Here is a 25,014-nt window from a genome sequence, read left to right on the forward strand (position 1 = left end):
CAAATTTTATACAATTTCATGATATATCACATCATTTTATAAACAAATATTTTGTTTATTCTAATGAACGAATGAAATGTTTGCAGATGATTTATTTAAAATGCGTTTCACATGGCGCATCATAAAAGATGGGCGACACGGAAGACGGTCCTTGCAAAGACCCTTTCGTGCAATCGGCCCCAGATATGTATCTCATATGGAGGCATATTTAATGACACATGGGATCTCTCAGGACAAGCTCTTATGGTTCGCAACAGGGATATCCAATGACAAGAATATATGCCCATGATTTAGATTTTTTTTTTTGGGGGGGGGGGTGTTGGTGCATGCATGAATCTGGAGTGGATTGACCCTTAAGGGTAAATCTTGGTCAACCTTATTGGGTACCAGATGACTGGGCATACTCACATGGATATAATATGAAAATGCCCACAAGGGTAACACAGTGAAAACCTGCGTTAAAGACTAAACGGAATATATATTTGGGTCAATTATTTGAGTAAGATGGAGGTAGAGTATACCTGGATGGTTAACACAATGGCCAAGGGGATATCAGTTGAAAGTAATATATATCTCGACCACATTGGTTCCTGATGGGAGTAATGGACATATCATTATATCATATATCATATATATCAATATTCTCCACATGGATCTGTTACCCGTTTCCCCAATTGAGCATATATAACACATAGGGAAAATCTTAGAAAACTCTTTAGGGATATAGCCTGGTTTATTTCCAGTTCGTCTAATGCAAATTCGTCTAATTGCCTACTCGTCTACTATCATATATCGGCTCGTCCACTATCCACATGGTCTAATTGCCAATTCGTCCACTCACCATATCGTCCAATAACCAGTTGGTCCAATAGCCATTTATTCCATATACCATTTCGTCTAATTGGACTAAGTGTTAATTGTGCAAAATGAATGAAAATGAAATGGATATTAGACCAAGTGGTTATGAGACGAAATGGTCATAGATTGGTGATTAGACAAAGTGATAATTGGACCAAATGATTATTGGACCAAATGACCATTAGACGAAATGTTGATGGGCAGAATTGCATTAGACTAAATGAAGGTAGACCATGTCGTGAGTGCACGAGTTGGCAGTAGACGAATTGGCAATTTACCGGAACAACTCAAATGGGTATACCAGGTGGGAATAAGCTTGGAATGCCCATGTGGAATGCATATATGAAAATCCCCATTAACCCAGATTTCCGCCATGAATTTCTTTACTGTGGAGGTGTCTTGGTGTAGTGGTTTAGTCACTTGACTCTTAAACCAGGGGTTGAGGGTTCGAATCCCACCTGGCGCTAATGTCCTTTGCAAGGATTTTGTCCCTGTTTGTCACTCTCTATCCAGGTGTTAAATGGATAGCAGGTAGGATGTGAATGTCCAGTGCACAGATAAACTGTTGCCTGGCAAGGATACTCTCCGGGGAGTGGAGATGGTGCATTTTATGTGTGGAACAATGATGGATCCTATGACCGGGGTAATATAATGGTATCATCTTTATCAGCTTCATTATTCATCAGCATATTTTTTTCATCAATGTGATTAGTATTACTATCATTATTGTTGATATTAATGTTTTATTATCGTTGTTATTATCATTGTTTTATTATTATCATTGTTATCATTATCATGATTGATATCATTATTATTGTATAGCACCTTGTTAGGTGCTCCTATATTACCACGGCTAAACTAGTCTACCGATTCCGGTGCTCACTGCTTTTTTAGGAATTACTTTTTGCCGGTAGCCATTTACCTCACCTGGGTTGAGTGAAGCACAATGAACGTAAATTTCATGCTAAAGGAAAACAAGCCACAGTCATCATCATCATATTTGTCATTATCCTCACTATATTCATTATTATTGTCATTATCATGACAATTGTATTATTTAATATACCATTATTATCATCACCACAATCTTCATCAACATCTGCATCGTCAAATCGCCATTATTATCATCAATATCATCGTCATTATCATCATCATCATCATCATCAACATCATCATCACCATCTCCATCATCATCGCACTTATTGCCTTAATTACTATTGTAATCATAAGTTACAAAATAAAACAGAGCCCCAAGGCAATATAAATATGTAAATCAAATATAATTATTCAACAGGTAAATACATTTTGGAATTGAGTTATACTCAAGAATTTTGAGATCAAGCAATGACTTGATAATAACTGTGATAACAATATTGAAAACATATGACAGACTGTAGAAGAAAAAGAATTGAAGAGAAGATATGAAAAATAGTTATGATGATTGTATAATCAGTATTAGTAGTGATAGTGATCATGAAGATGACTAAAATGATCAACATCATGATAATAATAATAATAATTATGATGGCAATTATATCATATTAATTTAAAATAACAAACGATTGCAATAATAATGACAGTTGCATAAAATTCCCCCACCTTTATTTTTGCAACATTTTTTTTTACAATTAGACATACAACGAAAAATTCATCCACAAAACTTATTTTCAACATTATGAATGTAATTGCTTGTAATTAATGAAGATAAGATGATATTTTTCAAACTATATTCACGTTTCTCTAGTAGTTATATGTTTATTCTACATTGCGTAAAAAGTTTATGATTTGAAATTATCATGTAAAGTTATATGCATATATTAAGTGGCATAAAGATGGATGGCTTCGGGGCGCTTGCTAACCAAATTTTTTTCACCACCCCCCCCCAAAAAAAAAAGAAAAAGAAAAGGAGAGACAGAAGGGTGAATATAACATCATTAGCAAATACTTATAAAAAGTTCATGAAAAATGATTTGCGCAAGACTTAGAAATAGTTATTTGTATAAAAGTAGACATTCATCACAAAGAGCCAGAGGAGTCGAGCCTTGGAGGGAGGGGGCGATCCCCGAGTCAGGAATATTGATCCCCCTCCCCCCTCCCCCGATAATAGGCAACTTGAAATAATTGTATTCACGTATAATATGCCATGTATGTTTTAAAAACACTGAAAACACTATATAACCATAAAATTCTATTAAACTCCCAAGTGTCATTTTTTGGCGGTGATTCTGTATTATTATCTGGCGCACCGCAGAGAGGGGGAAAATTTCGATATTTTTTTGCATGTGCTTGATTTTTCTTGTTTTTCTCTGGGGTTTTTCTTTGTCATGCCTGGGGAAAGTGTGGAGAAACAAATGTGAACCCCTTTTAAGTGACAATTTTTTTTTAATGTTGGAGGTGTCTGAAATGAACTTTTTATTATATTAATTTGTTTCATTTTGTGGCTCAGAACCAGCTGGTACATACATGTCCATCTGAAAAAGTATTGTTTTTTTAACCAAGGGGTAATTCAGGAAGCAAACTTGTTATGAGAAGTTACAAGATATCCGTTTTATTTCCATTGATTAAAAATGAAAAAAATACATTATAGGAGAAATTTACAGCACGGTCAGTTAATTTTTTGCCTCTTCACCTTACACATTGTGAAGACAGGGCCGCTGCTAAGGGGGGGGGGAGGGTGGGGGTGCGTCACCCCCTACTTATTGGGATATCGTCGGTAAATCAGCGGTGCCGTCGGGAAAAAAGAAGGGAGAAAGGGAAATGAAAAAGGGAAAGAAGAGAAAGAAAAAGAAAAAAATGAAAGAAAAAAAAATGAAAGGGGGAAGGAAGACATAAATAAAGGGACAAAGTGAAAGAGGAAAACAAAAGGAAGGAGACAGATCAGTTAGACAAGAGAACGGGATAGACAAGGTTTTAATCAAATAAGCCTATGGGTCGGTGTAATTAAAGGTGTGGAGTCTCAGATGTTGGAAACATGAAAAAAATTGTCTGCTAAGCAAGCCTAGGGCAATTAAACTAACGGCTGTCGGGAAAATGACAAACTTTCCATGTATCGGGTCACGCAGGGCTGTTACAAGTTCTCTATGTACCTTGTTTTTGCTCGGTACCATTACTTTTGTCGGTAAAATAATGTCAAATTGCACATTGTTATCGTTAAATTGCAATTTCTTTTTCGCAATGCGAACGTGGGGAGCTCTCTGTACGTACGGACCGGGGTACCGACAATGATTAGAAAATCTCGGTTTAAGGTCTAAGTGTCAAAAAATATTCAGCTTGTGCTTCGCACTCGCATCATATATTTAGAGAGATCCATTTCCTCTCCACAATTCTCATTTATGTTGGACAGTGCTTAAATTTCCATTAGAATATTTTCCGCTCGCGCTTCATGCTCGCATTAAGATACACAGATTGTTAAATTGTATATGCCGCATCTGACTCTGTTCTATATATAAAACATAAGAAAATGTTAAGTTGTCAAATCAAAATATCAAAAGTTGTCAGCTCGCGCTTCTGTACCGACAGTAATAAGAACGTAATGGTCTAAAGCCTAAATTTAAAAAAAAAAAGAAAACAAAAATCAGCTCGCACTCGCATCATATATTCAGTGAGATAAATATTTTTATTTTATTTTATTTCTGCATTCAGAATAAATATGCAACAATTAAGGTGATACAATTAAGTTTTACAAAACAATTAGGTGATACAATTAAGTTTTACAAAATAATTAAGCAATAGTCATAATAAAGCAATGAAAAATAAATATTAACAAGAAGTAATATTCATATAAAATGACAGTTTAAACAAATGCAGGAGACCGCCCCCGTGAGCGGTTAAGCTTGAAAATGATGGCGGCCTCATAAAATGGTACATACATTTCTTTCTTCATTGATCAAGTGGATGCAATGCAGGTGCGGGTGAAGTAAAGGGCAGTTGAATAATTCACTTGAAGAGGGGGATGTATATGATTAGACGGTTTTTCTTTTAATATTAGCTTTAAATGGGTATATTGTTGAGCATGACTTATTCTCTCCTCAATTCCTTCATTTTGGACAGTGCTTAAAATTTCCCTTTCGGGTCAGTACTATACAAACATTTTCAGCTCGCATTATGTTTATTAAGCTACACAGCTTGTGCAATTACATATGCGGAATCTAAGTTTGTTCTTTATACGCGGTCGCATGCATGCATTGATATAGGCATAGTATTCATATACAAAGAGTGCTTAGAATGTCCAGTTTTACTATATCAAATATCAAACAGCAGAAAAATGCATACAAAACTTAAGTCAAAATACTAGGTGTACTTAATTTACAATAAAAGTTGCAAGAAAAATATAAAGAACAGAAAGATAGAATCTGAGGATGCAGAGTTCAGCCAAAAAAAATCATAAAAGAAACCGAGAGAGTAAGATAGAGGTAATGTGGTTTAGTATATGATAGAAGTAGAGAGTGGGATGAAAGAAATGAATGCAAAAACGTAATACAGAATTAACTATAATTACACAATGAAATAAGGATAAAATATAAGTCTACTGTCAATTTTGAAAATAATACTTGTTTTTGTACGACCTCTTGAAATGTAGGTTTGAAATATTCTGGAGTTCATTTGGCAAGGATTACCATGTCTTTATTGCACTATATATTTAAAGAATTGAAACATTCAATATTTGGTTTAGGTAATACAGCATTCCGTGAATCAGTATATAGTTCAATATCATTACAGAGTCTAATAGGTGCATGGCCATATATACATTGATAAGCTAAAATACATAATAAAGAATCCCTCCTGGTATCAAAATATTGCTATTTCAGTTTCTTCAATAAATCTGTACAACTAATAGAACAATCACATTCCTTCATTACTACGTACCGCTTTGCAGTCTCATGATAAGTTCCCCGTTTTTCAGTGAACAATTCCCCCATACTGAACAAGCATAATCTATACATGGCTCATGATGGCTGAATAGTTATTTTACATAAAGTATTCAGTAAATCTATTTCAAGAGTTGAAATTAAATGTCTTAAAGTATGTAACTTAAATGATATTGATCTAAAAATATGTTTGACATGAACATTAATGAGATTATTATTTATTTCAACACATGCTTACAGAATTAACTTGTTAGAGTTGCTCACCGTTAAGCTTTATATCCAGTTATACTTTGTTTTTTAATAACGAGTTGAAATAAGTAGTTTACTTGTTTTAGTAAAATCAATCTTTAAACAATTGTCATTATGCCACTTATCAATTTTATGTAAACCTACCTGTAAATCACATTGAATGTTACTTAACTTAGAATCGGAATTGTACACAATAACGTCATCAGCAAAATTATTAAAAACAGCAGTCGAAATGCATTGTACAATATCATTTATAAATATTTAAAAAAATACATCCGGACCTAACACTCCCCGTGTGGAATTCCAACTGTTAAATCAATAGGGTTTGACTGTTTTCCATGAATTTTACTGAACTTTTAAACCACATTAGTTCTGTATTAGATACCCCACACTTTTTTCATTTAAATAACATTTCATGATCAATTGTGTCAAAGCATTTTGATATACTGTATCTAAAAACCAGCGCCTACCATTTCCGTGCATCATACCAGTCATCTATAACACGACGGAGACAAGTTACTATAGAGTTATGTTTTTTTTTAAAGCAGACTGATCAGAAGTTATCCATCAATGTCAATTAAATAAGAGTGAAGACATTTTTAAACTAATCTAATTTCTCCATAATTTTGGAAAGAAGGCATACAACTGAAATCGGTCTATAATTTGAATATGAATCCTTCGGCCCCTTTCCTTTATAAATAGATGTTGATCTTGAACACTTCCAGTCATTAAATACTAATCAATTTTTTAAATAGCAATAAAAAATACAAGTCAACGACGAAAGTATGAGAGGTGATGATTTATTAAGAAGTTTACTATCAAAATCTACGTTGTCAAAGTTGCTATTGCAACTAAGTTTAGTCAAAAGCTTGAAAACCTCACTCTCGGATATAATTTTCATATAAAAAGTATGAATACATGTTGGATTTTCCAATTAGGTTGTTTGCAATGATTAAAAAAATTAGTAAAATATCGTCTAACATTAGCAAAGTGTTCATTAAGGTTTTCAAGACTTAGGTCATTATCAACAGAATTTGAATATTTGCCAGTATTTGCCAGAAAATTTGCCAATTTTCATTCATTGGTTTCCCTAACACTTTTTCATGAACATATTAACAAAGAAAATACAATAATAATATACATATAACTGACAAGCAAAACATACAAAAAAATAATAATAATGCATTTTCTATTAAAACATCGATTATTAGAAGGTTGCAGGGGTTGCCACTATATTAAGTTCTTTTCAGAGCTTTTTGGAGTCCTTTTTAAACTTAGATGAAATTTCAATAAAGTACTCCTTTTTGTTTCACAAATAGACGAGAGAACTTTATTTGTGATTTTACGATATTCATTTTATAGAGTCCTCATCATCATCAGACTTGTCTTTAAGGTAGTCACATTGATATATTAGTTCGAGAATATCATAAGTCATCCAATGATTATACTTATTCTTTACCCGTTCTTCTTTTATTGGAGCATGTCGATTACAAATTCATAAAAATGCTTCCTTCCATTTTAACCATATCTGATCATTAATAACTGAAACGTCATATTCATACCATTAAAATTGCATAAACCTCACATTTACTAATATCATTAAGAAAAGAAGATTCATCAAATTGTTTGAAATCTCTAAACCTCAGTGTTTTATGTTGCAATTCAAGAACATCAAAATTAATGCAAGTAAAATTAAGGAGGAGAGATAAAAAAAAAGAAGTCATTTTTTGAGATGGTTTGAAGAAGACGGGCTAAAATTGATGACTTGATGCGGTAATATATTTTCGCTATGGGTGTATAGACCCTTTAATATTTCATTTTACAATTATACATATCACCTTTATGGAACTGCTTTAATATAAATTTCAAAGTGTAATATGAAAAGGACAACATGTCACACGGTGTTTTTACAAAAATGCACATTTAAATGATAGAAGAAATGGTAACATTATTTTGAAGGTTAACCCCGTTTTGCTCAAAAATAGGACCGATGGCTTTCGTAGTGTCAGCGCGTCTAAAAAGTTCTCCAAGTGCCACGCGAAAGTTAGGATGCCTAACGATGTAAATGATAGGGTTCAGACAAGAATTACAGAGCGCCATTATTCTGCAGACATATTGAGTTGGAGTGAAAAAATACTTGATGGAGATGAAACCAATGTTGACACCGAAGAAGAATATTTGACTTGGTAACCAGCAGATGATGAATGCGATGATAACAATTAGCATGAGCTTAATGACGTGATCACGAGCTGCTAGATGTACGGAACGTTGGGTTCCTTTAACGGCTTTCCTGAATGTTTTGGACTCCCTGTGGAGGACGACAGCGATCGAAGATTGGGTGACTGTGAGTATCAAGGTTGGGATGATGAAACGAAATAGGAAAATGAAACATCCATAGGCCGCCTTAGCTCTATCTGTATTGAACAAGAATGAACAAGCATTCCTGCTGCTGTCTACCCCATAGGATGTGAAAACGGGAATTCCAAAGAGAAGGCTTACAATGAACCACATCAATATGACGATCGAAGAGACACGACCTTTGGTGACATGACGCTTGAACTGCAACGGATGTACGAGGGCAAAGTAACGATCACAGGAGATGGCTACGAGGCTATAAGTCGATGCTCCAAGACAGATCCACATCAATACGTTGCTTCCACCGAAACAGCAGTAGACGTAACCTAGCGTTGAGACTGGAACAGTCCGATGAACTGGGAGGGGAATCATCAGAAAGGATGCCAGAAGATCAGCAGTGGCCATGCTTCCAACAAGGATGTCGGTAGAGCGACTTGCTGCACGACACTTATACAATACGAGAATGACCAAGAGGTTTCCAGCCATACCAGTCACTGCGGACATCAGCTGCAGAATCAACCACCAATGCCAAACTAAAGGATGCCATGACCATACTCTTGACGTGTCATTAGCATCATCGAAATACTCAGATGATGAGGCAAATGTAAAGTTCATCGGGAAGGATGCTTCAGTAGACATATCTTCTTGACTTAAACAAATGTCACTAGAACACCTTAAATTTCCTCGACGTGTGAAAAGTTTCTTTTCACTTACAGACGCACTGTCGCGATCAGCAAACTATCAGCATGTGATGAAAGAAGGCCACAACCTGTTGTAAATGAAAGGGGGAAACAGTCTTGATACAAAGACTTAGAGAAGAACAGGACAAGATTGAATGTGCAAATACTGAACCAAACAATACGCCATCTATTGTTTTTTCAGTAGGTGTTTTATTTTGACTTAAAGCTATACACACGTTAGAGCATTTATAAGCTAGGTTTGAAAATAAGCAATCGAATGAATTCATAACTCATAATTTTTGTAGGAATATAAAAATTATCAAACATCAACTTTACCACTTACAATAGTTTACCAATCTTTGCTTATTACATACAAAAATCTGATAAAAATGAATTGGAATTTGAGAATATGAACAGTAAAGTAGTATAAAATCACTTACAATCTCACTGAAAAATGATGAATTATTTGCCGGAAAGAAAAAAGGAAAGTGAAAAATTAATTGAAAAATAAATCTTACCGTGTACCAACCAATCGACTGGTTCGTATCGGAATAACTTTGTAGCACCTTTTACGACTCTAAGGGTTGCATGACATCGTTGCATCTTCTAAAATTCCTATGTTATCCAAAATACCTCGCTTTCGTTTTTCTTTTATACCATGTCAGTCCATCAGCCAAGAATTTTCAATCGATTTTATTTTTCAATTTACATCCAAACGATTAACTTTAACCCCGTCAGTGTATCGACAATGACTCTATTCAAGAGAAACTTTTAATTTCCTGCGAGCCCTTTTAATAGTAATGCCTGAACTTTCTGTATTTAAACATATGAGAGGAAATTTGAGTTGACAACGAAACACACTGCGTGACAGCCTTTTATTAAAATACGAGCGTATAATAAAATGAACCTACAGCAAAATTCACGGTAACCATGACAATCGATAATGAAAAAAAATCTTCATCGGCCGAACTTCATTTTCTCCTAATCAAGTCAGCCTTCATTGATACAACTTAACCTTCAAAACTCATTAATTTGTAGCTAAACTTTACAGGAAACGTAGAAGGTACCAATTGCAAATTTTACTAAAATTTGAACGAAATAAGAGTCGTGCAAACAGACGGGCAAATATCATAACGTGACAGTTATGTTATGAATGGTATTTGAGAATCAAAATGAAACTGCCAACCAATCAAAATGGATATGATTATCTATGGAATCAATATTCGTAACAAATGTGTTTGTTGCATAAGAAAAGTATATTTCAAAAAGCTTCTGTAATAATAATGATAATTTTCTAAATAGAGGAGTTACGCTCCTTTTAAAATTTGTGATTTTATTTCTAAGACATTTAATGAACCAATCGTGATTATTCTATTCCTTATGCCGAAGCCGACTATTTCTATTTTACTCAGGTGCTTTTATTTATTGCTAAACCTCGATTGTTGGCGGTGAGGCCCTTTTCAGATTTTCCTACTTTGGAGCCGGAGATTCGCCGTTGTCATCTTGCTGTCATGGCAACGCATCATGCGTCTTTTACATTGCGCTTCCTCCATCTTTATCGCATTGTTTTCTTTGAAAGGTGAGTTTCACATTCCCTATGTCCATTGAACAGAAGTGTTTTTCACGACTGTTTCAGAAATAAATCTTGAAATCTTTTTTTGGGGGTCACATCATCGGCACTGACTTAGAGTGTGACAATTTTTTTGAGAACTACGTTCCTTTTAACATTTACGATGTTATCTCTACGGCATTTAATGAACCAATTGTTATTATTTCATTCCTTATGCCGAAGCACACTTTTTCTATTATATATATGTATATATATATATATATATATATATATATATATATATAACTTACATTAATAAATGAATCCGTATCCAAGTGCAGTAAGAAAAGAAAATTTACACGCTATATAAATTAGTATATTATTATTATTATTATTACCTCTTAAGTAGCCTGTGTAAATGAAACTTGTACATAATTATACAATTTGGAAGAGTATTATACTCTCCAATACGTGGTATATACAATCTGGAAGTATCCTTGCATAAAAATGTATCATGGAATTACGGTGTCAAATTATAATGAGACAAAATACTCTTTCAGGATGAATTTAAAAATGTGGATCATGGCAGTTTTTGTTTTGTTATATTGAAGATTTCTTAAGTTGTATTTGTTTTTCTTTATTTTTTGTATTGAGGATTTCATTCAAATGCTGTACATAAACTCAAGATAAATACCAAAAGAAATACAAATTTTCATGTTATATCAACGAGAATATAAAAAATATTGACTAAATAAATGAAGGAAATAATGATGGAATTAAATGCCTTGAAAATAATTTTATACCCCCCGAAAAATAACTAAACTGAGCCCCGACCCTCTATGTAACCTAATAATAATTGATATTGAATAATTTTCAGAAAAAAGAATCAGCATGATCTATTATTGTATCATTGATACCATTCTACATCAAGCTTCAGCATACATTTACATAATTATGCACACATACACACACCCACCCACCCGCACACATACACATACATAAACGAACATAATTTATATACAGATATGTTCATGAACATTTACTTTTTTGCGATATAGGGTATAGAAAAAAAGATAATCTGCAAATCAGATTAAAAATTAAAAAGAACTGGTACAAAATCAATCATCAACATTCACACTCACACCACTTGAGACACATCCTAATCCGTTCACACTCACATCCTTATTCACCTTCAGTTCATCCCATTTCTATCAATGTAAACTTAACTTGCCTAACTTCGTTGCCAGTCGACTTTCTCCCTCTATACAACCCGTAATGTATTTTTGTACTTTGATGTATACACGAATATCAATAACACACACACATAAACATGATATATGATGATATACATGTAAATCAAAGAGGTTCGAATTGATGTAGTTTTATCAGTATTGTGTATCAGTTTTTATTCTACCTAACAGCTAATTACTGCTTATACAAATAAAAGGTTACAAGAAGCTTGCCTATTTGTTGAATGATATCAAGTACGATCGATAAATTTGATAATCATTCCAAGATCAGAGTTGGGTACAATACAATTAAATCCTTCTTTATGGTGGGATTCAAAGTGTCGCTTTGATTAAGTTGACAGTGTTATAAATAAATATGGCGAAAATATTGACCAGGTTCGTGACTATTTGTGTGGTCTTGATGAATTTTCAACTCGGGAAGAATAATGTCAATGCAGGTAAGACCTTGAACTTACTTATTTGTTCACCTTAAGGACGTTTTCAGAATTAAGGAAAATTAGTTTCAAGAGCAACCTAATGGGGGCTAATTGGACCTAATTAGTTCTCCCGATGTTGCTTAATTGCTTCGATAGATAATTGATAGCGTGATATATATATATTTATTATTTATATAACCCTTTTCCCCCTCAACTTCCCCAAATTAAGAGGCTACTGTTAGTAGTTCAATCTTTTAGCTTGACAGCAATGTTATTATAAGTGTACCGCTAACCACTTTATGTTCAAATGATGTTTCTATAGATACACTCTAAGAAATGAAATGTTAAATCAACATTTGAAAGGTTAGAGGAGTTTATATGTTATATCCAACCTATAAAGCTGAATTCAACAATTTAAATGTTTGGCCAAACCGCTTAAATTTGTAAATGCAGTATAAATAAAAGGTTTCACTCCTCCAAGCTTTCAATTGTTGATCTAACATTTCACTTTTAGAGTGTAGAAATATGCTTTTTTTTAAACTTGGTTACCATTCAAGTTGACGTAAAATATTACGTTGAAAATATTTCAAGAATTGGGGACAATTTGGGCTAAAAATATACAACTAAACATATCGTCTCAATTCTTTTGCTTATACAGCAGATGATAAGTACATGCAAGCATATAGCAGACTGGTCTCTGCATTGGAAGATACCATCGATTGGAATGAAACTCTTAAACAACTTCCTGGGTTTGACTGCTACCAAGAACGTCCACTTCACCTCCCGGTATGTGATCTGTTGATAATAAGGAAGTTTTCGCTTCCATAAATGTATTGTCGAATGCCTTTTATGGCAAAGCATTTGTCGACAATTTGTGAATCAAAGCAGTACTTTCACAGCCGCCAAATGAATAGGCTGGCAAATCATGATTGACCCCAACGTCTTAAACTTAAGTTGTAGTAACCTTCTTCTGTGTATTTATTATTTATGGCCTATTGTGGCCAATTGTTTCCCTCGTACTTCATATACCTGAAGAAGGCCCAATGATAGCCGAAAGCTTGTGATTAAACTTGATGAACTGAACTCCGGCTACGTCTCATCGCTTATTCTTGCTGTATCCGTAGCATCCTCTCAAATATAATTATGCAGTGTTATGATTCTTACTTTTATGATTTAAAATTCTATTTCGGATAATAACTTAAAAAATAGTTTAAATAAACACTGTCAACACACACAGAGATTAATCAATTACTACATTGTGTGAATTAATTTCAGGAATTATGAAGCTGCTACTCAGACTCTGCTGAATACAGAATAATGTGACTCGAATGGGTATCATAGCTTAAATATACCCATCTGTTGATGTGATCATGTTGTTGTCAAACTGATCAACATGTTTGTATAACTTCTCTCATGGCTAAAGTGAATATTACGATTTACAGAAATATCATAATTACAAATTACATTATCAAAAAGCATTATATTATTGATAAGTGACGATTTTCTGTTGTTCGAATCTCGGCCATTCTTGTAACACGTCATTATTTTACTAGAGGAAATGCGAATGGAAAGTACACGTATCTGTTTTTAGGTTGTTTTAATGAATAAAAATGTGATGTTGAGGAAAAAAAAAAATTGGGCTCCGCAATATAATTTTTATGCTTTCGACTGATGCTGACTTTAAAAGGTTTGTTGATGGTACAGTTATTAGGTTCCTTGTCATAATCTTTAACTACGAATTAAACAAACTTTTCACTTCAAGTATACCCCTTTTAGCAGTGTGTATTTGATCAGTGGGTGTCTGTATTTGATAGTACTCCAGAGGGCAAAAAGAAAATCGATTAGATAATCCCTGGATCAAGGTTCAACCAGTCATTATAGATAAGATGATCCTGATAATTATGCGAATTTAGTCTGTCCTTATTTTTCTGAAAACGTCAATGAAAAGGGATGTGTGTTATGAGATGTCTTTATCACTGGAAAATATTTATAGGCATTAACAACACAAGTCATAGGAAAAAGAAAAACAAAATATTAATGAATATGTTGTATCATTCTTTTACATTAGCATTTAAGCTTTTTTACACAATTCATTAAGTTAATAGTATTGTTGTTTCTGAAGGGTCAATCGTATGCGGTGATACGTCTTATGAAACTTGACTTGTGAACCATCATTAAACTGAAATGAGGTTAACTAAATGAGTCCACTCGGCAATTGTTGCATTAAATGCCTCCATTGATGGTATAATATTTCAGTCCCTTAAAAATTTTGTCGTTATTTTTATTATGTTTTGCACTCCCTCTTGGCGTTTATGTTATTCTTTCTTTCTTTTGTGCGCTTTGTAACTGATGAAAGGGCGCTTTGTAAATTAAGTATATCGTTACTATTATTATTTATTATTATTATTATTGATATTAATAGTGCTGCGCATTTTCAAAAAGTTACACAGCGGAACAACAGTTGTTACTTCCACTACTTAAGTGATATACAATACAAAACACACATAATAAAGCAATATATACAAGGGTGTGTAACAACATAATTGCCACCATGGTTACGGCTTGGTGTTACTGAACTACCCTGTCTTTGCTCTTCCTTCCTCTCCTCCCCTTTCTTGTTTTGCTTTATAATCATTCTTTTCTATATTCACCCCATCTGTCATTTTACGCTTTGTAGCCTCTTGGGAGAGAGCTAACATTTTCATGTGATGCCCTTCCTCCTTCGGACGAGATCCCAACTTCAGGTAATTAGAATTCTCCTTTTCATATATCTAGACAATTTTTGTGTTTCCTTTCATTAATTAATCCTCCAATCAATCTTGATTTAAAAAAAAACATTTATAGAAACTGATGTTGATGGTGACGATCGAATTTTGTTGTTGTTGAAGATGATGATGCTGATGATGATCGTCATGGTGATGGGAATGATAGTGATAGAGATGTGGTGATGATGATAATGATGATTGTGATAATGATGATGGTTATGATGATGGTGGTGGAGGTGATGATGATGATGATGATGATAATGGGGATAATGATGGTGAAAATTATTTTGTATAGCGTCATTTATCTTAGGAAACACTCAAGGCGCGGCAGTACCGCTTCACATGCTACTCATCACAAAGCTACCGAAAAATATGTGTCTTCAGTTCAAATTCTTAAAGTTTCAAGGTTGAAAAAGACATTTCATCTAAACGGATAAGAGTGAATTGGTTAGCGGAAAGGATATGACGCTTTGTAACTTTACCCATGTTGTATAATTTTGAAAAAATGTGACAGGCGAAATGAATTCATATAAAGCAGAACATCCTTGTGGGGACCAAGAATACTACTCGTTGATATATAAAAGATGGATTTATAGAGTTGATAGATAACAATAAACTAGTACCAAAGAGTCGTTTAAGGTTTCCACTTTGTTTGACGGATATAGGCAAATGATTAGATATTTTGTTGCCAACAATGTAGTTTAATTTGGGGAAACTAATATAATTATCTAATGTCTCATCACTATGAATTCTGATTAAAATGTGGTTGTTTCTACTTCACTTGATCGACGCAATCAATAGTGATCATTATAATCAAATTCAGATAACAGTATATGTTAATAGGTAACCTTGAAAACAAGTTTCTTCAGTGAACTTATCCTTTACTTTGTTGTCAATATAGCACACAGAATTCGGCCGGCAGACATTAGGGTTATTGGTGCTATGGGGGACTCATTAACGGTAAGTATACACAGAAACATTTTAAAATCGACAGAGATTTAATCTTTAACATTTATTGATTGAACATTATTTTGATACATTAATTGGTACATATAGGTCTATGCCATCCCATTTTCATGATTGTTGACAGGGCAAATTCATTTTAACTTACTTGAGATTTTAGGCGCTTCTCCACATGCTATCAACTATAGTAATGTAAGTAAAAAGAATCACAGGTTGGTATTGATAGAGTATATAATACAGTTACAAACAATCAAGTGGTGGGATTCTATTTTCAATATCTCGCTGATATAAAAGTAGGCCTACTATACTGATCTTTTCAAGTAAACCTTATATTTTCCTTCTGTATGTATTTTGATACATTTAGGCAGCAAACGGAGCAGGAGCATGTTTTCTTCCTGAGCTTCTCTATATGTATAGAGGTCTTACATTCAGGTATACCCCTATTTTTGTTTTTTAATTTCTAGAAAACAGTTTTTGCTTACATAGTTTCTTGGCGTCCAGTGTAATGTCAAGGTTTTGACTTCCTGTTCATCTGAAAGTCTCCAAAAAAGAGGGGAAATACAGCCACTCTGTAAAATGATCGATAATAAGACCTTACATAGTTTCTTTGCGTCCACTCAATTATCAAGGTTTTGACTTCCTGTTCATCTAAAAGTCTGCAAAAAAAGGGAAATGCAGCCACTCTGTGAAATGATCGATGACAAAGCCTTCAAGTTGAATTTATATAAAATGATCCAAACTCATACAGATATTTTTCATCAGGGTAATGAATACATTTGAAATAGAGCTCAAGTAATACCTTTGATATTTCATCCACAAAACTGGTATAAAGGACTGGTGTAAGAAAACTACTACAGACACTGACCACATTCTTTGATGTAAACTTGTATTGGATTTGAATATTTCTAATATATATCTTAGAACGACACGAAAAAATTGATTAAGTTGCAACCTTGCTGTAAATGATATTGATTTTTGCTACTCTTCATGAAATGCTTTGTGAGTGTATTTAATCTGTCTTATATATATTTTCAGCCACGGAGGAGATGAAAGCTTTGAAACAAATCCAACTCTTGCCAGTAAGTGTTGTAAAATATTTTTAACACAATTTTCATTTTAATGTTGGTGGGAACTGGAAAAATTAAAGTCAGTCCATTATAAAGTCAGTCGTGGTCCGACAGGAAATTATCTTGATTGGATTTTCAAGTAATGAAATTTAGTAAAAATGTCAATCATTTTCATATCATTATTTTGCGAAAATAACTTCGGATAAAGGGAGCATTATAACTAATTTGGTGGTGTTCCTTTTGTTCCACAAAGGCCAATAATGAATAAGGTTTACGTCATGATATTATACAAATAACATATCGAATATTCCTTATTGAAGACTACAATAACAATAGGATAATCATTCAATGTAGCTAACACTATTGATAGAATTTTAAAAAATGTCACTTTTCTTCATCCGTTCAATTTCAGAGGGAAAAAATAAAACTTTATCAAAATGAATGAATGAATATATGCAAAATAGAGGAATTTGTGAATTACAAACCATTAAAGAAAACGAATACAAGAAGAATAAATAAATTGATTATTTTCATTTCTACTAAAATATTTCTATCTTTCTTTTTATTCATTTCGCTTTCTTTTATAGATATTCTGCGGAAGTATAATCCTGACCTCAAAGGTTATGGGGTGAATACAGGAATGTGGTACTCTGATGATTCAAGTATGAACGTGGGCCATCCTGGAGATATAGCTGCGTAAGTTTTATCACAAAATGTTGATAACGATAACGATCTCCTGAAAATACAATGATCTGGCAATAGTATTAATTGCTTATGAATCAGTGATTTTATCTATATCAATTGCAAGAGCAAGATAACACAAGAAGAGTAAACCTCATCGTCCAATGTCATGAATAAAAAAAAAGTGAAATGATTGGTTTTATTCCAAATACAAATTCTAGCTACTCTGGCTTCATATTTTCAAAACCATTCTTCGTGCAATATTATGTATACGACGATTTTACGATGGAATCCATTAGATAGAAGGGCAATAGAATGATCGAAAGTTGATTATGAATGTAATCTATTATTTTGTTTTACAACAATCATCATGATTTCGTTTTCATAAGTAAAAATCACGTTCATCTCTGAAATTCAGTGACATGCCTAACCAAGCCCGGTGGCTGGTATCAAAGATGAAAGCTGATCCGCAGATCGACTACGAGAATGATTGGAAGATTATCACCTTGTTCATAGGAGGTAACGACCTTTGCGATTGGTGCGACAACAACGAGTACTACTCACCAGAAAACTATGTCAAACATATCCATGAGGGTCTTATGATTCTTCACGATGAGGTTTGCTATTCAAGTTTGAATTTTTAAATTATCATTCATGAGTAGAGATGTTCATGGTGACGAAAAATAGGAGATATGAAAGTGTAAAAACAATGTGGAGAAAAGCGATGGTAATCGAATTACATAAAACGTAACTACGACATTTTATAAGCACAACCATTGGTTTATATTATGATTTACACACACCAAGCCATCCTACTTCCAATTATAATGATATTGATATCTTCTGTTACTTTATTTCCAAATCCACTTATAACATAATAAGAGCTAACGATAAATAATGGCTGGAATTGTGTCATTTTCCCCTTTTTTAAATCTCCGCAGATGCCACGAACGATCGTCAATGTCATAGGTACGATTCGCGTTTCTGAAGTAGAAGTGTTAAGGGCCCCAATATGCGATATATTCCAATGGTAAGTTTGATTGCTGCGTTGATAAATACAAATGTCGTTTAAAGTTAATTCTACCTTGGGTATTTAAAAAAAATTACCGACGTTATTTACGTATAAACAATTAGTTGATACGTTACATCACAATATATCATTTAACAAAATAAAATGCAGGAAGATTTTCCCGTACCAACGACGGGGCTCAGATTATCATACATATACCAAACATACATGTATCCAGCTCCCTAAGATAACACTGTGCTAGACTCAACCCAGGTGACGTAAATGGCGACCGGACACGATTAAATCCTTGAAATGTCTCTGTAAATGGTATATAGCCTGGATAAAACCGGGGTAATAATATCCACGTCATTTGGAAGCATTTTGGAATGTTATACAATCATACAAGAACTGTTTATTATTTTCATTCTTATTGTTTTAAAAATTACGAACCCATCCGTTGAGGATTTTTACTAAAGTTTCAACTTGACGGGATCGGCTCATTAAAATTTAGGCCTATACCATACTCGATTTCTGACGAAAGTATCGGGTTTTGTTTCAATATATGAAGTGCTGCATGTAGACAGATACCAATCATCATTGAATAATTCATGCTTAAAGGAGAAATTTAACCTTAAGTATTTCTAATAAAGTTTAGAATTAGAAACTTTAAGTTTCATTGTGAAAGCATTAAAGTGAACAACCTTTGGCTATGTTTAAGAAAATACCGCATTTACTTGATGAATGGTTTTTATTTTCTTTGTGTGCTATAGGGCATTTTGTCCATGTGCATTATTTTTGACCCCCGATGAGCGAGAGAACTTTGATAATCTCACCAAAGCTTACCAAGTGAGTAAAGAATTAGAGTCAGTGAAAATTCACATCTTATACCTAATTGTCCGTGGTTTAAAGTAAAATTTCAAATTTTCAAATTTATTTCTATTAAGTTCAAGTAACTATTTTGGGATTTACCTTTAAGAAAATATCGTCATCAACAACATAAAAATGTTTTGTATTAAAAATAGCTTGTTTATCCGTAAACAATCTACTAATGGCTTTGGGAAATAAAAGTTATCGAAATTCATTTTATACAGAACGAAGTGATCTTTTAAAATGGAAATGAAGTCTGCTTTTAACGTATTGAAATTGTACTAAGTGCTTTGCCTTTTGCTGAATAGGGCCTATTATTTTTTATGAATACGAACCATGTGCAACTTTTTTTTTTTTAGATTGAACAGCATTTGAAATCTACTTTTATTTGAGTATGTGTAATACTTCATGAATTAGCCTTTTTAGTCATAATGTTATCAGAAGACTAGTCAATTTTATGTAATTATTTTGGAAATGTGTGGGGAAGAGTTAAATTTTCAAATGCGAATGTAGCTGTTATATAATTAATATTGTTAATTTGAACTCTGTGTATGTTCTTTAGGAAGCACTGGAAGAATCGATAACAAATGGGCAATATGATGATAAAGAAGATTTTACAGTTGTGTTGCAGCCTTTCTTACATGACACAGTCGTTCCATACACAGAGGTATGATATTGGTGAAGATATGACGTGCTATGGTGACGGGGTGCAATGCCTATCTTATCCATGACAAGATGTAAAAAATAAAATAAAGAGAAAGGAAAACATAGAATAGTCTATAATGATGCGATCTTAGACTCATATCATCCTGTGATTTAGAACAATGTACTAGATTCATAAGTGGCGATCATCCTCTACTAATTCAAAAATTCAGGAAAAACAAAGCAGATTAGAAGACAATGTATTATCGTTACTGATTACTAAGACGTTCATATCGTCATTAGGATTCACTGTATTAAATATGAAAAAAAATAAGAACATCTATCTTAGTTTTTATTGCATTATTCCGTTTTACTTTTCTTTAGAAAACAATTGGTCGTATTCCTTTCGGTTAAAAACTAAATTCATAGCAAATGTCATTAATTTTCTCACGACTCCCAACAGAGCGGTGATCCTGATTTCTCATACTTTGCGCCAGACTGTTTCCATCTCAGCGCTAAGGGCCACGCCCAAGGTGGTCTTGAACTTTGGAAAAATATGGTAAGAAGGAACTACATGTAATAAAAGAAATCCTATGTAGGCCATTATGAATTATGCCAATTCGGGTTTACATTATTCAAAAACTGACAAAAGAAACATCTACTGACTAGCATTATAATTCAAAACATATTTTTACCATTTACCCTGTCCTTGAAAAGTTTAATTGTAAATGTAAAACCGTGTATAAGTAAAAAAAACAACAGATTGACACCTCACAAATCCCCAATTAAAGAAAAAATATGTCATGAACACATTATTGTGATAATTCGATACCATATGTATGAGTTATGTATTCACGCTTGGATAATCAGGAGATATTTTTTACTGTGATGTAAAGTTCCATTTACGCCACGGTCAAAGATCATTTAAGGTCAATGAACTTTGGCCGTGTTGGGAGTATTTGTTTAATTGGTATCATAACTTAGAAGGTTTATGGATTTAGTTCATGAAATATAGATATAAGGGTAACAAGTACGAATTATTGTTTCGCACATCGCATAAGTCTTGGGTCACATAATCAAGGTCAAAGGTCATTTTGGGTTAATGGACATAGTATTATGAATGTTTTCTTTTGTAAATAATCATTCAATAGTTGTTTTCATTGCTGCTATATCGAATGGCGTAATGCAGGTGAGACTGCCAGAGGCGTTCCACCTCGGTGTTCCACTTGTTTTTTTTTCACTCACATGGCATAATTATATTCATGTTTCACTTGAAAATATTTGATCATCTTTCATTACAGATTGAACCTGTGGGTGGAAAGGCTACTACCTGGTCTCCAGACAAAATTAACGTGACATGTCCGTCTTCGGTATGTACATATATGGTTCCATGACATTTGCTTCGACGAAAATTGCTCTGCTCTAAATTCCACACACTAATCGAATGACCAATTTCATCCATGGGTTTAACACTATACCCTTCCCTAAACCTAACCCCAAACTTTATATAAGAACCCATTGCAACACTAACCTTACATCTTAGACGAAACTCTAAAGCCAGAAGCAATTGTCGCAGGAGCAAATATCGTGTCAAGATATATAAACATTTTATATCTAAGAAACTGGGAGAATGAGAATAATGGTGTCCACATGATCCGGTAAACACTAAAAGATGTTAACGTTACATGTGACTTCAACAACAGCAACAACAACAACAGTTTTCATGGCTATTTGATAATGATGTCAAGACCTTTTGAAAGTGTTTCTTTTCCCCCATACACATAAATTGAATTAAAAGTTAAGATATGTTGCTACAATTCAAAATCTATATCCCAACTTAAATCTAAACCATTACGGTGAATCAGCGATGAATCTACATCTTTTATGGCTTTCTTCAAGTTGGATAAAAGTTCTAATGTGTATTAGTCGTAATACATATGATTTAGTTTTCCTCGATTTTTTTTTTTTTGGGGGGGGGGGGTTGGCCGCAAAATATGAAAAAATATGGGAATGTGAATCAGACCGTTCGATATCATTTTGCTGTATGTTAACATATATGATGTACTTTGCTAATAAAAACAAATACATTAAAGGTTGATAAATCTATCCAACTGGAAAAAAAATGATCTAAAGACATCAGAAATGCACCATCTTTGAATTGCTTTAAGACAAAACTTGCATCTGGTCCCTAAATTGAGAGATTTGCTTAGTTACAGTTGTGGGTTGAGTGGTTTGACGATTGAATTTATTGTTTCATTTGATATAATGCATATATAGAGTTGCCCAGTTTTGTTTTTCTTTTTCCCTTGTTATGTAATGCACTTTGTAAGGAAAAGTTTTTTTTATGTCTCATGTCTTATTATCTGTATGTGACGGGGCACTCGTCACAAGCACTGCTACGGAGTTGCCTCTATCGTGTTGTTAAATATTTGAAATTGTATCAATGGTTTATCTTTGTAAATAAATGTTGAATGGAATTGAACTCTCCTTTATCTATTTATCTATGTTGATCTTAATTATTCAGAATATCATCTTATTTCTTAATAAATAATGAAAGTTTAACTCACATATTCTTTTTTTTTCAACAAAGATATGACGTGTGCTCACGAATCATTTCCTTCTTTTCAAATTAATTCCCAGGAGTTTCCTTATATCTTTACCAACGTGAATAGCAAACCTGAGTTTTGGGAGCCAACACAGCCAGCTACAACAAGCAAATCATCTGGTCCAATTGGAGCTGGAGTATTATCAATGATAACAGTTGCACTAGTAACTAAACTTCTAGCTACTCGTCACTGATTAAAAAAAACTACAGTGCGTATCAAAAAAAAGTTTACACTTTGAAAAAGCCCTGGTAATTTAAAAATATACAACATGTGGGTAATTTTTTCACATACAATCCTGGGTTTGGGTCTCATCTATCCAATGAAAGTAAAAGCTTTGACAGAATGTTACACTTGAGTGAGCACTGTCCATTTTTGTAAAGCTCGCAGAAATCTGTTTGCGCAGAAATGCCCGTTTGTACGCTGTGTCAAGGGGAAAGGGTGAAATCAAACTTACCCTGCCAAACATTTCTCATACATTTCCCTTGCACTTTTAGTCAATTGAAATAAAACGGATACATTCAAGCATTTTCTAACAATTTTGCCACCCAAATTGAAATTTAATCACTTAGTATACACAACTTTGCACCCTTTTTGTGCCTGCTGAATCTGAGGACATAACTGAATCTGAACCAAAGTTTTATATCAGACATTTCTAGCACTTTTTCACTAAGTCTTTATCATTTAAAGTGGGTTTACGTTTCATTTTTTATTAAATACTTGTTTCTCCACATTTTTTCTAAGCTTGACAATGATTAACGAAATGAAAATCAAGCCTAAGCCATTTCATGTAAATCACAGCTCAGTGTAAGGCAAATATCGTCCCGACGGCCTTGGTGTGTGGGAGAGTGGGGTGTGGCGCAATGCACTCCTCGAAGTGGTTTGGGCAAAGAAACAAGTTAAATAGGTAAAAGATATCTTCAAATCAATTTTACGAGCTAAATTCCATGTGTTATTCATGATTAAGGTCTACTTTTATTCGCATAACTATTTCAAAGTTCTGCGCAAATCATTTTTCACTAAATTTTCAAAAGTAAGTGGTGCTCACTCAAGCGGAAACATTTTTCGACAGTTTTATCGTCATTTGCTTAAATGGACCTGTACCAATGTGAAAATGTGGAAAAATCTTCAGGATATTACAAATGTTTAATTTTACAGGATTTTTTCTAAGTGTAAACTTTTTTTTGATACGCACTGTATATAAAAATGGATAAGATGTGATATGGGCCATGCATGACTGGTACATACCATGAACTCACAAACCCATGTCAATAACAGGTTGAAATGGTTAGGCTCTGATTCACAGAACTTTTTTTTTCGATAAATCAGGCCTACTGAATTACTCTTAGCCAATCAAATGTTACCATCCATTTCATAATCTTGTGACCGTAACTGGGAATTTGTCACGAATAACCTATTGTACGGAACAGTGCTCAAAGTAAGGCTCTGAAATTGTCGACTTTGATTTGACAATAATCATCTAAATAAAAAATCTGGATGTTATTTTCATATTACATCATTTAGCATCTATCAGACGACAAGGTTTTCCTTAATTTAATAAACTTGAGCATCTTATATTTTGTAAGTTGATGCAAAGTACAATTATGTTTATTTTGCTACAGATGGGGAAAAATTTATTGCTGGTATAAAATTACGTAAACTACTTCTCAAAAGATTGTGAAACATCCCTTTTTCTGACAACCTTCACCTATGTGTGTACTGTTATAAAATACAATAAATTGAATCATACCTGCATGCAAGGTTAGGTGGTATGATGTTGATGACCTAGTTTTTAAATATATTATATATAAGATATGTCTGTTTTTTCCAATAAATGATTTCTACTGTTAACTTTCTGTAAAAAAATAAAGAAAAATTAAGATGTACATAAAACAAGCTTTCATGTTGTGTGTTATTTTTTCGATAAAGTAGACAAAAATTCCTTTCGTCAGTATTCATTTCTACCAATGCTCGTGTTTTCTTATCTTTTAAATTAGATTGTATGTATTCACGACGGAGAGGTTTGCAGTGTCATAATAAATAAATGAAGCAAATAATAAGTGAACAATCAATAAACACCAAAATATTCATGTTTCTTTCAAACGTAAACACTAACTATACAAATGCTGGAGGTACCTTACCATAATCATGATAATGCTTTGACTTGACTAACTCATTGTGTAACCAATCGC

General features: G+C 33.4%; 2 protein-coding genes across 2 annotated transcripts; one reads left to right on the forward strand and one right to left on the reverse strand.

The window, feature by feature from the left end:
• Positions 1-7,717: 7,717 nt before the first annotated feature.
• LOC121418009 (allatostatin-A receptor-like) lies at positions 7,718-9,099 on the reverse strand. The gene has a single exon (XM_041611712.1). It carries the CDS (start codon positions 8,967-8,969, stop codon positions 7,899-7,901), a length of 1,071 nt encoding a protein of 356 aa, XP_041467646.1. The 5' UTR covers positions 8,970-9,099; the 3' UTR covers positions 7,718-7,898.
• A 2,976-nt stretch (positions 9,100-12,075) lies between these two features.
• LOC121419106 (phospholipase B1, membrane-associated-like) lies at positions 12,076-24,675 on the forward strand. Its single transcript, XM_041613421.1, has 15 exons — positions 12,076-12,246; positions 12,884-13,011; positions 14,903-14,969; positions 15,892-15,950; positions 16,318-16,385; positions 16,989-17,032; positions 17,608-17,716; positions 18,120-18,318; positions 18,643-18,731; positions 19,481-19,556; positions 20,140-20,244; positions 20,683-20,778; positions 21,521-21,589; positions 22,860-23,031; positions 24,022-24,675. The coding sequence occupies exons 1-14, from the start codon at positions 12,165-12,167 to the stop codon at positions 23,016-23,018; spliced, it is 1,350 nt and encodes a 449-aa protein (XP_041469355.1). The 5' UTR covers positions 12,076-12,164; the 3' UTR covers positions 23,019-23,031; positions 24,022-24,675.
• The last annotated feature ends 339 nt before the right edge of the window (positions 24,676-25,014 follow it).

This window comes from Lytechinus variegatus, chromosome 7 (genome assembly GCF_018143015.1).
Source record: "Lytechinus variegatus isolate NC3 chromosome 7, Lvar_3.0, whole genome shotgun sequence".
In the NCBI taxonomy this organism is placed as follows: Eukaryota; Metazoa; Echinodermata; class Echinoidea; order Temnopleuroida; family Toxopneustidae; genus Lytechinus; species Lytechinus variegatus.